The 16,221-nt window shown below is 41.6% G+C and overlaps 1 protein-coding gene across 3 annotated transcripts in view; it reads right to left on the bottom strand.

Moving 5' to 3' along the window:
* MED27 (mediator complex subunit 27) overlaps positions 1 to 16,221 on the bottom strand; it is a 221,732-nt gene that overhangs the window by 150,957 nt on the left and 54,554 nt on the right. For all 3 annotated transcript variants that reach the window (XM_012001586.1, XM_012001585.1, XM_012001587.1), the window contains exon 3: positions 4,398 to 4,528. In XM_012001586.1, coding sequence (XP_011856976.1) covers positions 4,398 to 4,528 — 131 coding nt within the window. The remainder of the gene's footprint in view (positions 1 to 4,397; positions 4,529 to 16,221) is intronic.

Here is a 16,221-nt window from a genome sequence, read left to right as displayed (position 1 = left end):
ATCCAACTGCTAACACGAGCCATGCAGAAACCCACCCGTCACTGCACTAACACGCACGGGGCTGCAGAGAAAGGTGTGTGAGGAACCCAGACGTGAGCCTTTCACTGCTTTCCTCCACTGTTTTAAAAAAAACCTTTCCTTAGAATCCTGTAAGCCAATGCAAGAAAGCATCTAGCACTCTCAAGGAAATAAACCCTCCATCCTTCACAGCCAGTAGCAGAGAAATGTGGTGAAGGGCGGCTGGGCTTCCCCAAGTGGACCTCCCTCCCTACTCTGCCCGTGGCCTTCTCAGGCACTGGAAGAAGGTCATGTCAGTCAACTTGGTCCATGTCGCTATGACGTTCTGCTCCTTGTTTGCTCCTGTCTCTACTCAGAGCTTCCCAAAAGCCAAGATTATATCTTACTCATCTCCGAATCCCCAGCACAGTGTATAGAACCAAGCATTTGTAGGCCCTGAGTAAATATTTACTGAATAAATAAGTGAATTGGGTTTACAGGCTCAGCCACTGTTCCTGTGTGCAATGTGATGGTTTTAAAATATGTCCACAAATTCTTTGACACGTCTTTCTTCAAAAGGGAGAGCCTTATCCCCTCCCCTTGAATGTCAGTCAAACTTCGTGACTCATTGCAAATGAACAGAATGGGGTAGAACTGACGCTATGTGTCTTCTGAGATTACGTCATAAAAACGATGGCTGCTGCCTGGCTCTCATTCTCCTATATTGCTGGCTCTGGAGGAGCCAGAAGCCTTGTCATGAGGATATTCAAGCAGTCTGTGGTGAGGCCTAGGTGGAGAGGAACCAAGGTTTCCTGCCAATGGCCAGCGCCAACCTCCCTGCCATGTGAGTGAGCCACCTTGCAAGTGGAGCTCCTAACCTCAGCCAAACCTCAGGTGACTGCGGCCTTACAACAGGCTCTGGGTCAGACCCACCCAAACGAGCCACTCCTAGATTCCTAACCCACAGAAACTGTGAGAGACAATGTTCATGGCTGTTAAAGCACTAAGTTTTAAAGCAATCTGTTATGAAGCAATAGATAATTAACTAACATAGCAACCTTGGTGGATTTCGGTGTTTTATAAGGGGGTTGAAAGGATTTTCTTAATGACAAAAAGTTAGTTTATAGTTACGTTGTGCTTATAATAAAAATTTTGTAATAAGGAGTCTTCTATAGAATACAACCATAAGATGAGTATTGATATGCAAATTTGAATATTCCATAGATCAAATTATGCTCCCTTAAATTTCACAACTATAGTCAATAAAATGTTGAGATATGAAATAGAAAAATACTACAATATACTCCTTTTTTGAGATTTTTTTGCTTTTAAAACCTATTTATTGCTTTAAAAAAGTATAGCTTTTAAAAACTATATATGATATATTCATAGAAAAAGTCTAGAACAATATCTATCCTAATCTTAATAACTTTTTTTCAAAATCTACATTATGTATATACTATTATTGTTCTATTTCCTAGCTTAAAAAAGAAAAACAAAACTTTTCAGGGCGGCAGCCATGTTGCATTTCCAGCCAACATCAAGCATAACAAGTGGCACATAGTAGGTGCTCAGTGGAAGTGCAATAGGGCGGGGTGCCGTGGCTCACATCTACAATCCCAGCACTTTCGAAGGCCAAGGTGAAAGGATCATTTAAGCTCAGGAGTTGGAGGCTGCAATGAGCTGTGATCACGCCACTGCACTCCAGCCTGGGCGACACAGGGAGAACCTGCCTCTAAAAAGAAACAAAAAGGGGAGTGGGGGAGGCAACTGATGTCTTTTAGATATAGATTCTGCCTACTGGACAGTAGTTCTATAATGGGATTCCAGGATAATGTAAGCCCAAAAAGCTCAATGATGTGAAAAGGTAGCAGTCAATTTTCACAGGAAATAGGCTACTAAGTATAGGAAATCATTTTTATGTTGTATTCTTAGGACATAGTAACCACTTTTCTCTTTGAAACTATTTTGAGTGATTTATTATAAATTTATAATGGCAGTTGTGAATACCTCTTGCTCATTTTTTTTTTTTTTTTTTTTTGGCAAGAGAACAGCTCCTGTTGACTGCCCTGATGCTCAAAATAGTTTCTAAGTGTCCTCATAATAGCATGTCACCTGTAAACAGGTTTCAAGCCAATGCAAATTAACAAATGGTGAACAGATGGACTAAGAACTGACTTTTGTCAAGAGAGAGTTAGCAGCAAACACTTTTTGGCTCCAGTCTTATGGGACCATTAGAAAGTCTTTTACTTCTCGCCAAACATCTTGCCTCAGTAGACAATCCATGCAGGGAAAATGACAAGTTACAAGGCCCGTTAGACTTTAGAGAGCTGAAAGTTGAGATTTGCAGAATCACCAAATCAACACACGAGAAACAACAGATAGAATAACAGCCGTTAAGAAGCGTTCTGCCAAATAGTAAAACCTCTGGCTTGCATCACTAAAAGCAGCTGTCCCTGTAGTGAGCTTCTTTTTGAAAAACATGGCCCCTGTGTGTGCAAGCAGCAGACCCAAGCTACTTGTTGAGACTGGCTGGTTACGTTCCTCCTATCCTGGAAGCAAGTGTGAACTGTGAAGAACGCCTGAAAATCACGGAAGTGGTGGCAGCTAGAGAAAGGATCCCCAGAGCAGTCACCCCTTGGGATCCCGCCGGCTCTTCACTGGCCTTTCTCCTCCTCATTCGTCGAGCCTCTGCCTCACGTTGGCTCCTCAGGGAAGCCTTCTTTGATCACCCTATTTAAGCAGTATCCCCCACTCCCATACCTTCCCCCACTCTGTAGTCCCTTCCTAGCACTAAGCATAACTACAAATTGCAGCATTAACTTATTAATTTGTTAAGGGGTGCTTTTTTGGTCTCCTCCCGCCCCCGAAATGAAAAGCCTAACAAAGATGGGACAGTGTCTGTCCTGCCCATGTTTGTATCCCTAGGGCCTAGAAACATGCCTGACACATAGTAGGTACAAAATATTTGCTAACCAAACAAAAGGAGACCTTGAGCAAAGGTAAACAATCAAGTCGTATATGCAAACACTCCCTTGGACTGGAAAAGAATGCTGTTTGTAACTGAGGATGTAAACAGAGGAAGGTACACGAAGTGAGCAGGACAGGCGAGGGAATGCCTCTCAGGCGTCTGGCCCTCCCAGAGGAGTGTGCACACTGACAAAACAGGGACTGATGTGCCCACATTTCTCATTCCACATCATCGAGTGAGCCTTTGCACTCACCTACTAGGGCTTCTAATACAAAAGAACCCAACAGGTTGAATGAACCAAGTGGATGAATCAAGTGTGGCATATTCAAAGGAAGACTACACTGCAACAGAAAAGGACAACTGGATGAATCTAACACATATGATGTTAAGTGAAAAAAAGCTCATACAAAAAAATGACACTGCATGATTCCACTTCTATGAAGTTCAAGGACTGGCAATATTAACTGTTTAAAGAAGTCAGAATGGTGTTAAACTTGGGAAGGAGGGCAGCACGGGTATAGACAGAGAACAAAGAGGAGGAACCCTTATGGGATTCTGGAAGTGGTGGCTACATGGATGTACACAAGTGTGAGAAAATCATTAAACTGTATGCTCTGTGAAGCTTACTGTATCCGTTATCTTTCCTAATGGGAAAAAGAAGAGCACATATATTACTATTTTTAAACATGAACAAATGAACCTAGCATTTATTCTAATCTCAGCTCTAGCAGGTTCTCTAGGTGGACTGCAGCTTAACCAAAGGTGCTCCTCAGCTGTCTCATTTATAAAATAAGGATAACTGTACTCATATTCTACCACCTTTGGGAATGTGACAAGGAAACAAATAATAAGCCATGAGGTCTCTTAAAATCCTAGGTGGAAAAGTCACATACAAAATATGTAAAATAAACTGCATTATAGCTGTTTCACAAAGATCTATGCAAATTATGTTACCATCATGCTTGGTTTCTAATCCTAACAGATGCCCTTTTAAAAGAAAGAAATAATTCAGGGCCGGGTGTGGTAGCTTATACCTGTAATCCCAGCACTTTGGGAGGCCAAGGCAGGTGGATCACCTGAGGTGAGGAGTTCGAAACCAGCCTAGTCAACATAGTGAAACCCCATCTCTACTAAAAATACAAAAATTAGCAGGGCATGATGGTGTGTGCTTGCAATCCCAGCTATTTGGGAAGCCGAGACACGAGAATTGCTTGAACCTGACGGGGCAGGAGAGGGCAGAGGTTGCAGTGAGCCGAGATCATGCCACTGCACTCCAGCCTGGGTGAAAAAGCGAAACTCCGTCTCAAAAAAAGGAAGGGACAGAGGGAGGGAATTTTGAAGAAAACAATAACTTTCCACTACCCCGAAACAAGTATAAAGTAAAGAAGTTCACCCAGTACTAAAGTAGTTTTTCAAACCCGTCACTCACTGAGGTGGTAGAACAAGAGTTGTGGGCTGAGCCTTTGGTCTACGTTTGGCAGATACTCCCATCTGATTAGCGGAGCGCTTCAACGACTGCTGATTCAAAAGGCCAGATGCTAGTCCTGCATGGTACTGCAACTGCAGAGAAAAACCAAACAAAAGGGAAAGAAAAATAGCATTTGGTAAGAGCAGGACAAATGGTATTAAACTAGCAATGCTTGATAATCTTATCCCCTTAGAACATTTTAAGTAACTTCAAATACAACTGCTCACATTCTGCTTCAAGGAATTTATCCATAAAAAGATAATCAGACAAACAGGAAACGAAACAAGAACAAGACTGTTCATCACAGCATTACCTCATGATGAAAAACTGGAAGCAGTCAAAATGTCCAACAAATGACTGTGAAATTGATTAAAATAGAGAAAGAACTTCACAATATCATTTTGTTGAAAAGAAAAGAAGGTTCCATTGTAAACAGAGAGGCACTTAAAAAAATGTTCTCTAAGACGCTGACTGTATTTTTCAGTAGCAGAATTTGAGTGATTTTTACTTTATTTTTCACTACTATTCATATGCTTTTTGTAAATGGTTTTAAAGCCTATGTAATTTTTTAGTAAGAAAATCCAGAGGTTTTCCTTAGAGACAAAGTTAGTTCTGGGAAGTCTTGGTACCGTCATATCTTGCTTATAATAAAAACCATAGAATTTGTAGTCTACTGCAGCACACCATGACCACGACATGACTTATCATACATAGATTCAAACATACTATGAGTCTGCATTCAGAACCACTGAGCTATCTTTTAAATGGTTAAATTACAAATATCAATCATAAGAACAAGCTCATGAATATATCTTAGAACAATGTATACAAATGGATATAAGCTCATTGGAGAGAACAGAGTGGAGAAGCCAATTTCAAGTCCATGGACGTGCAACTGGAACAATGTCATGGAGGTAAAGCAGCAGCATGCTTTAAATGTGTCTGGTGCCAGCATTCTTTGCTTGATCCCTGGACAAACTGCTGAGCTTCACGGTGACTTAGGATAGATAACTTTACTTCTCTATACTTCAATTTATTATTGGGAAAGATAAATGATACTGCCCAGTTCTAAACCAAACAAGACTTTGAATTATAATTTATGTAAAATATAATACACACATTTTAAGTGAACAGTTTAAGGAGTTTTGACAAATGTATATACCTGTATAACTACCACCTCAATCAAGATAAAGAAACTTTCCATCACCACAGAAAGCTCATTTGTGCCCTAACGCAGTCAATCCCCTTAACACCTACCATCAGGAAATTCTGATTTAAAATATAACTCATCATTCTCACTCCTTGCTAAATGAAGCTTATAACCAATTTGACGTATGACAATAACTTTTAGCTTCCCTTTCTAATCCCATGCTTTTGTATTTTAGATCATAAGAGTTGTCATCAATATCGCTATAATAAAATTATCCTTGAAAGGTATCCCAATTTTGAGCAGATGTAAATAAAAGATTCACATGTGAAAATGCCAAGCTAAGAACTTGGATAGAGACCATTTATAACATCCAATGTGTTTCTTCCTCTCTTCTCAAATTAAGCAAGGTCTTTCAAACATTTATTTAGAATTATCTAAACATACAAATAGTAATTCATTCTAAAGCTCTGAATCAATTTCTTCTCAAAACGCTCTTCCAAGGCACAGATTTTCTTTGCCAAGTCAGCTGCATTACAGCTCACAGTAATGAAACTGGCGACCACCATATAAAAGGGGCTGGGCCTTAGATGCAAAGGGCAAGAACGCTCTGAAAAATAAACAGCCTCACCTAAAGCCACAGGGCCGCCTGCAAATAGCGAGCAGAGAAAACAAAACCAACTGAAATGATCTGCTGCTGGAACGTGGCTATAAAAACGAGGATATCCAGTGATCCAGCAAGACTGTGTTTGGAGCATCCATACCGCTTTTTAACAGGCTCTTGATTTACTTGGTCGATTTGCTGTGGGAGCCTACGGGTGCCCAACACAAGACAAACATACATCACATTCATAATAAAGATGGAGCTCTTTTCAGGGTGGAAAAGGGGCGGGGGGATCATAATTTGGCTCTAACAACTCATCTTAGACCAACGAATTTTGCTCAAATTTGTTTTTTTCCTACAGATTTCTTAAATGGGAAATCAATGGAGGCAAGGGACAGTACAAGTTTGAAAGACAATGTTTCAAAATGTCAGCTACTTGTGTTTCGATCTTCCCTGCCAGAATTTGCAATGAGTGCAATATGCATGGGGCTTTACGGAATTACAGGGAAAGACAGCTTGGCAGGGGCCTCCTCCTGGCTCAAGGAATCGTCTCTCCTTTTGGCTCTCCTCCTTTGTATTTATTAGGGTCCATGCAAGCTCAGCCGTTCCAGCCCTGCTGACTCTTTGAGTGGAAGAGTCCTGCTAACTATGCAGAGTCGCAGGGTGATTTTGCCCACCTGGCATCATTTTGATCATTTGCTCAAACAAAGAAAAAATCCAAAACAGCAGAAATGTATGCTAACTGCTATCTGTCTTTTAAAGGATTCCTTTGAAACCTCAACCATCTTGGATGCTCTCAATGTACAGTGCACCTCTAATAGCACATATAGGTGGAAGGACTCTTCTTCCCCCAAAACAAAATCTGCCCTTGAGAGCTGACTCATAATGATTAAGCAGCACTTGTTAATCATATATATGTATCCCGGTTTCCAGGAACACGGCTCTGACTGTCAAGATCTATAGGGGCCCATTAAATATTTACTGAACCACCTTTATAATGGGAGAAAAGGTCAAAGTTAATAAAACTGACAGGCAGCTCCTGTCCAACTGGATTATACATTATTTAAGCACCAATACGCCATTCCATGGAACACAGTTTAGATCTGAAGAGGCTCTTGGAAAATGTTCACTCAGCCAATGGTTCTAAAACAGAAGAAGGGAGTTCAGAGTGAATCTACAAACTAACATTAGAAACATATAACTCCCCAAAATACTGCCGTAAGTTCTCAATTACAGGTTCTGTAATATTTTCTATAAAAATATATTTCAAGAAACATACTTATCTCCAAACGTCTGCAGCATGGAAACAACTCTGTTTCAAAAAGCAACTTATTAAAAGTTCTAATGTGATTTTTCTATCAAAGATCGTTTCTCCACTAACCAGCAGGAATAAAAATGAAAGAAGGAGAGAAATGATCTATTCTTTTAACTTCCGTATCTGACAAGTGCGGGGAATGGGAGTGTTGATGTGGTTGGTGAGTTGGAAGGGAAGGTTCGTGACTTACTGTTAAGTTACCGCTCCACAGGAACAGCCATTTCCGTGTTGCAGTGTTCTCTGAATTTTTTAGAGTATTTCTCTCAGTTACAATTTTGCTATCTATTAATTTCCACTTTCTATTTTCTATGAATGACCTGGGATTTTTCTATCAGTTCTCAACCTGAAGCCCTCTCTAACCAATTATATCTACTAATTACCTCTATACCTGAGAAAGTTTTAGCGATTAATAATGATCTGAGGAAAGACCAATTAAAATGAGGAAAACTTTGATTTACTGAATCGTTTTAAAATAACGCTGTTTTAGTCATATTGAATACATAAGAGGCTCCAAGTTGTCAGGCAGGGTCCTGATGAAATGTAAGTGGGAGAGGAAGGGCCTCTGCAATCAGCAGCCTCTCTGGAAATGTGCTCCTGGGCTTTGCTACTACCACACTGGGTGACCTTACGTATCTCCTGTCCCTCTCTAGAAAATATGCATGACATTTTCTCTGAGGACCCACCGAACTCTACAATTTGATTCCTTTGTATTTCTAAAGGTAGAAAGGTATTTGACATGAAGGAATATCCCTGCAATATTAATACAAGAGACTTAACAAACCTTTTTCTGTTGGATAGCCAAGGTCTTTATAGAACCCTCTTTTGAAGAGTCCAAACTATTGGGAGTCAAAATTCAATTAGCTTTAAAATACGCTCAAATTACAAATAACATATACTGGAAGGAAATGATATAAAAGGCAATGATAAAAACAGGATTCAAACGCAGTTTCCTTTTTTTTTTGAGATGGAGTCTCAATCTGTCACCCAGGCTGGAGTGCAGTGGCCGGATCTCAGCTCACTACAAGCTCCGCCTCCCGGGTTCCCGCCATTCTCCTGCCTCAGCCTCCCGAGTAGCTGGGACTACAGGCGCCCGCCACCTCGCCCGGCCAGTTTTTTTGTATTTTTTAGTAGAGACGGGGTTTCACTGTGTTAGCCAGGATGGTCTCGATCTCCTGACCTCGTGATCCGCCCATCTCGGCCTCCCAAAGTGCTGGGATTACAGGCTTGAGCCACCGTGCCCGGCCTCAAACGCAAAGTTTCTGACTTAAATCTTGGGTTCAGGAAATGAGATGAGCAATGACCCCTCCCCCATTCACTCTCCACTTGCTTGATGTCTTCCGCAGTGTTCTGAACGCTTCTACCCGCCCCAAAATATCCATAGGTAAATGTTTTGCACTGGACCAAAGTTTGAAAAGAGAATAGAAGGAAATTCATCAAACCGATCATGTTCAATATACTAATTAAGCCAGTGGCATTCAATTAGGCCTAGTACTTAAAAGCTGAAGTGTATGCTGGAACCTCCCCGGGGTCCATGCTACAGCATTCCATCCTATGCAGCATTGCTCTACCCTTGCCATCTGGCCCGAATCCCACTTTAAGAGAACCTGACATTTGACAATTTCAAAACGTATAAGCCAGATCAATCAAGATTGGATTCTTCTCACTATGAAGATCACTATTTCTTTCTCAAGATTCACCAAAGGCTTTTTTAAGGATGAAGGGGAAAAAAAGAGCTCTCCTGGCCATAAGTTATGATTCACTTTATTTTTTTTAAATAACTTTGCATATAATTACATATAAGGGCAAAGAATGGCACAGAACTAAGTTATAACAAACTCTGTCTGGCTTAGACCGGAGGACCCACAGGAGGGCAGAAGAGATCAAGGGGGTAGGGAGCCCCACCATCTCCTCTGCCAGTCACTCCAGGCCAATTTCCTTCTCCAAGCACAAAGCCCCTGTCTGTACCGGGAAATACGCCCAGAAAAGGCAGTCTTGTGTTATTCCTGGGTCTGGGAGTGAAGCTGCCACCCAGGGAGTCTTATCTCTAGGGCACAGACCTTGTTATTGATGACTCTATTCTGTACAATGTCCAGGATAGTGCATTGAATACAGGTGATGCTAATGAATTTGTCAACTAACAAGTAGACTGGCAGATTCGTGGGAATGCTGGCTTGGCTTGGCACTGCAACCAATCTAGAACAGACTGCCTCCATCTGACAGTCCTCTTATGGCTGGCCTCTTATGAAAGCAAATACACTGCTTTCTAGGTGCCCACTGTCATGACAGAACCACAAAAGAAACCTTTTTGCCTCTTATTCCAATTGCCCAAAAGTGGGTATGTTCACAGGCTTGAGTTCAGAAAAAGGGGTCCATAGGGACTGCCCCTGGACGACTTCAAATCACAGAATTTAACAATAGAGAAAAACCATAGTAGATGCCCATCTTCCCCCTACCCACAACCCCATTTCACATGAGAGGAGATGCCAGCCTTAAAGAGGTTACTGACCCCAGGTCACATCATTCGCAGGAGGACGGTGGGCCATACAGGGTTTGCCTTAATAACTCTGTCCCGCGGAGACAGGTGTGCTGCATCTTTCTAACTGGAGGTACTGATGTTTATCTCCCCTTCGGCAACGGAACACAGCAGTCCCTCCTGGACCGGAGCTGGCCCATGCCAAGGAGGCAGCCACATTCCTGTCACCGGCCTCTCCTGGCTCCTGCTTGTCATGATAGAACTCTTCACTCTGCCCTCCTGCAGGCGCTGAGATGTTGCATGCTTTTCCCTCCCACTGACTCCAGTCATGTGTTAGGTGGTGAGTTTGAAGAAGTTTTAAACTCTATTGTCTTCAAGTTTTAATATTCAGGGTTAAATACTTTAGAGAATAGAAATCAAGAAACCATAGTTTCATCAGAAAATCTAAATTCCAGATGCACAGTGGCACGTTGAACCTTCCTAGCAGTTTTGATACGGCTCTGTCATAGAGCAGTTGTGCTTCTGTCTAATGGGTTTCCAGGAGATTCCACATGTATCCTCTGTTTCTACTGAAGAATTCTCTTTGCGAATGCATGTTATAAATAATGATAGCAAGAAAGGATACTAGTGCTACTTCCCCTGTAGATCACTGACCAAAACAGCCAGAGCTGGCTGACATAAGTGCACTGAAAATCCTTCCAATGTACAACAGAACACGCCAAAGCCCACAGCCACAACCTGAGGACACATGACACCTGGAACAATTTATACCACATATACCTGGATCAAGTCACACCCCATACAGCTGGGATGTGTGCTGCAGCACTGGGAGGTAGGGTGCTAATCTGAGAGTCTCCCACAGTCATGTTTCCCCAGACCATTAAGCTTTCAACTAGAACTAAGAACTGTGCAAAATCAGGAAACTTTGTCACCACTGTGAGTTGCAAGGACCTTTGCCCCTCATTACTGAAATATGTTTTGTTTCCAGCTAATGAGAAAGAATCATGTATTACAATAGAGCTCTGGTTCTTCTTTTGAACGTAACTCTAAGCAAAAAACAGGCAAGCTCGTCTGGTATTATCTGTGCCAAGGAAAACAGCTACAGAAAAATATCATAAATCTAATTGTTTTGCTTGGGTTTTAATCTAAATATCAGATAATGATATTAGCTTCTTTCCTCCTTTTATCTCCTAATGCTTCTTTCAAATAGCCAATAGTTTAGAAAAAACACCTTAGACTTGAGCTTTTATGGGTAAATAATCTTTTTACTTGGTCAAAACAGCATCAGTAAACCGTAAGAAGGAAGCCTTCAATTTACTTGCCTATTTGTTCTCTCCTGGAAGCTCGGTTTCAGCTCCTTCAATTACTAGGAAAGCAGGACAGCAAATCAGAGCTGCGCTTCCTGCTCCACTGTGGCATTATTTACATGCTAAATGCCATTTGAGTTTCTTTCTTCCCTACGTATTAGTGCTCAAATGTCCAAACTTCAAAAGCTATCCAAGAAGTAAACAGAGACGATGGATAGCAGCCCTTTTCTCTCTTAAATATCTGTAATGGTTAGGGTTGTTTAGATGGTTCTACTGCAACTCCCCAGAATTTCCACCTTTATTAATAGGCCTTTCTCCACGACTGCTCCTGTTTACGCTACAGCTGTATGCATGTTACCATCCTTCAAAGATGCCAGTCTGACAGAAGGAGAATGACTCACATATCTGAATGAATTCACTAACAAAGCAAACTAAAATGTGGCTAACAATGGAAGAAACAACCATCATAGGGATTATTTGTAAAGGAAAAGAGAAAGACAACTGAAGAAAGGGAAAAAATGGGAAGATGAGCAGCTAAGAAAAGACAGACAAGGGTATATAAAAATTGGTGTTTTCCTGTCTCCCAGGAGCCCCCTCTCACTTCACACCAGGCGCTCACCCTATATGCCTTGCATGGTCTCAGAGACCAATGGACAGGGTCATAAAGATCATGTCGGAGAGTCACCTGGTGTCAGGGGTTGAATGTTTTTGTCTCCCCAAAATTCTTCTCTTTCAATACACATTGGCCTAATTCCCAATGTGATGGTATTTGAAGCTGGACCCTTTGGGAGATAATCAGGTTTAGATAAGGCCATGAGGGTGATGCCCCCATTGTGGGATTAATGCCCTTAAAGAAGAGGAAGAGATCAGATTTCTCTCTCTCCACCATGAGAGGATATAGCAAGAAGGTGGCCATCTATAAACCAGGAAGAGAGCCCTCACCAGGCACCAAATCTGCCAGCACCTTGACCTTGGACTTTCCGACCTTCTGAACTGGGAGAAATAAATGCTTGTTGTTTACCCCAGTCTATGGTATTTTATTACGCAGCCTAAATTAAGACACATGGCCACTTAAGGAGATGCAGGCCAAAAATATAAATAGGATCAACGCAAAATTTGACAACACAGTAATGAGAGCATCATAACGGATTATTGACAGGCCGTGACGATGAATGAGAATATGCCCTCTGAAGAGGGACAACATGGTGGGCTATCTTGTTTGCCCATGTTTCTATTGGAGGAAGAAGGCCATGTCAGATGCACCATCATGTTCTTGTCACCAGCTAAGGATGAACCACCCCGGAATCCTTATCCATTTGCATATTACACTTCTGGACTCAAAAAAACAGACTGTGCATCTGATCTTTCAGTTATTAACCAAAGACAGAAGTAACAGGGAAGAAAGACACATCTCAGGATTATCTTTATATTTCTACCAGAAATGTAGGACATTAGTTTTTAAACACGTACTTAAGGCCTGAATCAAAAGTCTACAAAGTAAGGCTAGAATTATGACTGAGGTCCTAACAATGAAATTCTGTATTTAAATGTTACTCTGAGCAGTCTGCGCTTGACTTCCTAGTACAAAAATCAACATCAGTGAAATTTAAATATGGAATGCAAACATTTTACTAGTCACCAAAAGTCTCCAATTAAGGCAGCCAGTGTGGGGGGTGCTGGTGTATTAGTCCATTTTCACACTGCTATAAAGATACTTTCAGAGACTGGGTAATTTATAAAGGAAAGATGTTTAATTGACTCACAGTGCCACATGACTGGAGAGGCCTCAGGAAACTTATAATCATGGCAGAAGGCATAAGGGAAGCAAGGGCCTTCTTCACATGGCGGCAGGAGAAAGAAGCAAGCGAAGGAGGAACTTGCCAAACATAAAACCATCAGATCTCATGAGCACTCACGATCATGAGAACAGCATGGGGAAAACCGCCCCATGATCCAGTTGCCTCCCACCAGGTTCCTCCCTCAACACCCGGGGATTACAATTAGAGATGAGATTTGGGTGGGGACACAGAGCCAAACCATATCAGTTGGGAAAGGGCTCCTTGAGGTGTCTTATGCCTAGTAAAAGTTGAAATCAAATGCAATGCTACAGCCCTAACAGGCACTTAAGCATTTACTGACATACAATATTTATTGGTTTTTCTTTCCAAACATTCACAGGTGAGGCATGGGGGAAGAACGAAATATTCCCATATAAGAAATATGCCCCTGAATATTTCTCTTTCCCCTGCCCCAAAAGAAAACAGACGTTTTTCAACTAAACAATGAGTACAGTGAGAACCACCAATGGACATTTCAAGTTCTAAACACTGAATTCTAAGCATTAGTCACTCATTGCCAAGGTATCTAGTCAGTAAACTAATAAACCTGATTTTTTGAAAATTGCCAATCTGATATTTTATAAACTTCTTCTTTTATGGGTAGTGTGAAGAAGGGATGGCGTCTCAGAAAAGAAAAATGAGTTTCTGTGCACCTCCCAGTTCATTTAGATTTAGTTGGAGAGTTTATTTAGCTCTTCTTTATTCCAGTATCATGAAATGCCTGTTGCTGCTTTAAGCACCATTTTCATTATGGTCAGATGCAGCCCCATTAGTCTCCTCGGCTTTCCTCCATAAACCAATAGTCCGCTGGGAGACACCTGGCTACAAATCAGGGATTTGATCAGCCATCCCCCTACTCCCTGCTTACTGGGGATACACAGTCAGAAGAGGCAAGGAAGAAGGATAGGCAGTGAAGAGAAAACTCAGATGGAAGGAGACAGGAAAATAGGGAGCCATATAATCACTGACTGGAAAAAGATATACGACAATGATGTCAGAAAAACAAAAAAGTATAGGAGTGGAAGTGAGACAGCTGCTTAGTTAGGAGGCATGCAAGAAGAGAAATCAGGAAACAGGAGAGAGCTCTTAAGAAGGAATTTTTTTTTTATTGATCATTTTAACAACTGCATTGTCCTTTTAGGAATAGGAAGAACAAGGTGTGGTGGCTCAGGACTATGAGGAGGCAATAGGTCCAAGGAGGCACCTGCTTTCCTTCGTACTTGGCCATGAAGCAGCAAAGGCTGACACTCTGGAGGCAGTGTGGCCCAATGCACAGAAGATGCAGCCTCGCAGTGAGATAGTCCTGAGTTCAAACCCCAGTCCAACATGAGTGATTCTGGGTGTTTTCCCTCCCTTCTGAGCCACTTTCTTTATCAGCTCAATAACAAAAGGCAACGTTCAATCTCGTAAGGATAGCGCTGTTTTTGTGTTTATTGGGAACACTCCCCTAAGGCAGGCTTTAAAAGTGCCTTTTCCCTATCTCACAACAAACCCATGGAGGGCAGTATCGTCAGCCTCCTTTTACAGATGACGAATGGTGGTTGTTGGAATTAGGCGGTATAATGTGTGCAAAAGCCTTAAGCATACTGCCCAGTACACTGCAAACAGGCAAAGAAAGAGCTGTTCCTGTGATTTTCACAAGTGACCATACCTAGAAATTAGCTTCCTCCAATAACACCAGGAATGACTGAATGTTCACAAAATTGATTAGAATGATCACCTTTTAAATCAAATCCTGTCACCCTAAGCATGTCAGATAATAAATTGATAAATGTAATGAGAAAAAAGGAAAAATGTACCCACTAGGTCATTCTAAATGAGTAGCTATATTGAGAAGGAAACCCAACTCAGAATTCTTCTCATACAACTGAGGAAGACAATCTATTACAAGATGATGCCTCTTGGTCAAATCCTAAGGACAATTGTATAAGGCCTGCAGAAACAAGGTGAGCACTCTAATTGAAAGGCAATCCCGAGGATTAGTTGGGCAGCTCCTTCTAATATACTGTAGAGGTTGTTCTTTTTAATCTACACACAACCTAAATGCCCAGAAAGTTGACTCAAGCTTGATGCATGAAACAATCAGGTTAAGGAGTGCTTCTTATGCATCTATCTAAGAATTCGGTACTAGAAGATGAAAGTTTCTCCCCAGACTCCCACAGCACTCTTTGTAGGACTGCTAAAGGATTTCTGTCGGTCTGTTCAAGTTCTGATTGTGATTATCTACACACAGGAAGTATGAGAAAAGGTAATGCAGGTGGAAGCCTGTGCGTCAGGATTTTCCCATATAAATACAGGACAATGGTTTTTCCCCTTGGAAGAAAAAAAAAAAAGGCAAAGTCATACATTAACAACGGGCATGTTTTTGGTTTAAAACAAACAGATTAGAGTGAATTTTTTTTTTTTTTTTTTTGAGACGGAATTTCACTCTAGTTGCCCAGGCTGGAGTGTAATGGCGCGATCTCGTCTCACCGCAACCTCCGCCTCCTGGGTTTTCAAGAGATTCTCCTGCTTCAGTCTCGCGAGTTGCTGGGATTACAGGCATGCGCCACCATGCCCGGCTAATTTTGTATTTTTAGTAGAGACAGGGTTTCTCCTTGTTAGTAAGGCTGGTCTCGAACTCCGAACCTCAGGTGATCTGCCCGCCTCGACCTCTCAAAGTGTTGGGATTACAGGTGTGAGCCACCGCGCCCGGCCCAGAGTGAATTTTCTACTGATCAACAAGACCTAGGTAGAGAAAGAGTTCTACTACTCTTAATCTAATTAAGAATGTGGGTTCATGGTCAACCATCTGGATATACAGCAGAGGCCTTCTCCTGAACCAACTCTATGACCTTGGGAGAGTTCTTCAATTTTCTGAAGCCTTTGCTCTCTTCTACTGTTGGGGATAACACTGCTACTCAATACTATTTGATTACTCTAGAAACAATCTCCGGTTTCACTGAGCAAAATTACATTCTGGTTCTTGGAGTTAGTGAGGGTTAAGAACATGAAAAGGGCCAAGCAAAGCGGCTGGCACAAGCACACATTCAATAAACATTATTATGATTAGTGTTAATAGGCTGAGATTGTTGAGCCATTAACACTTAAGCTAAGTCTTA

Source organism: Mandrillus leucophaeus, unplaced genomic scaffold (assembly GCF_000951045.1).
Source record: "Mandrillus leucophaeus isolate KB7577 unplaced genomic scaffold, Mleu.le_1.0 Scaffold665, whole genome shotgun sequence".
Lineage (NCBI taxonomy): Eukaryota > Metazoa > Chordata > Mammalia > Primates > Cercopithecidae > Mandrillus > Mandrillus leucophaeus.
The sequence above is the reverse complement of the archived record's forward strand: the minus strand, read 5'-3'. Positions and strand labels throughout refer to the sequence as shown.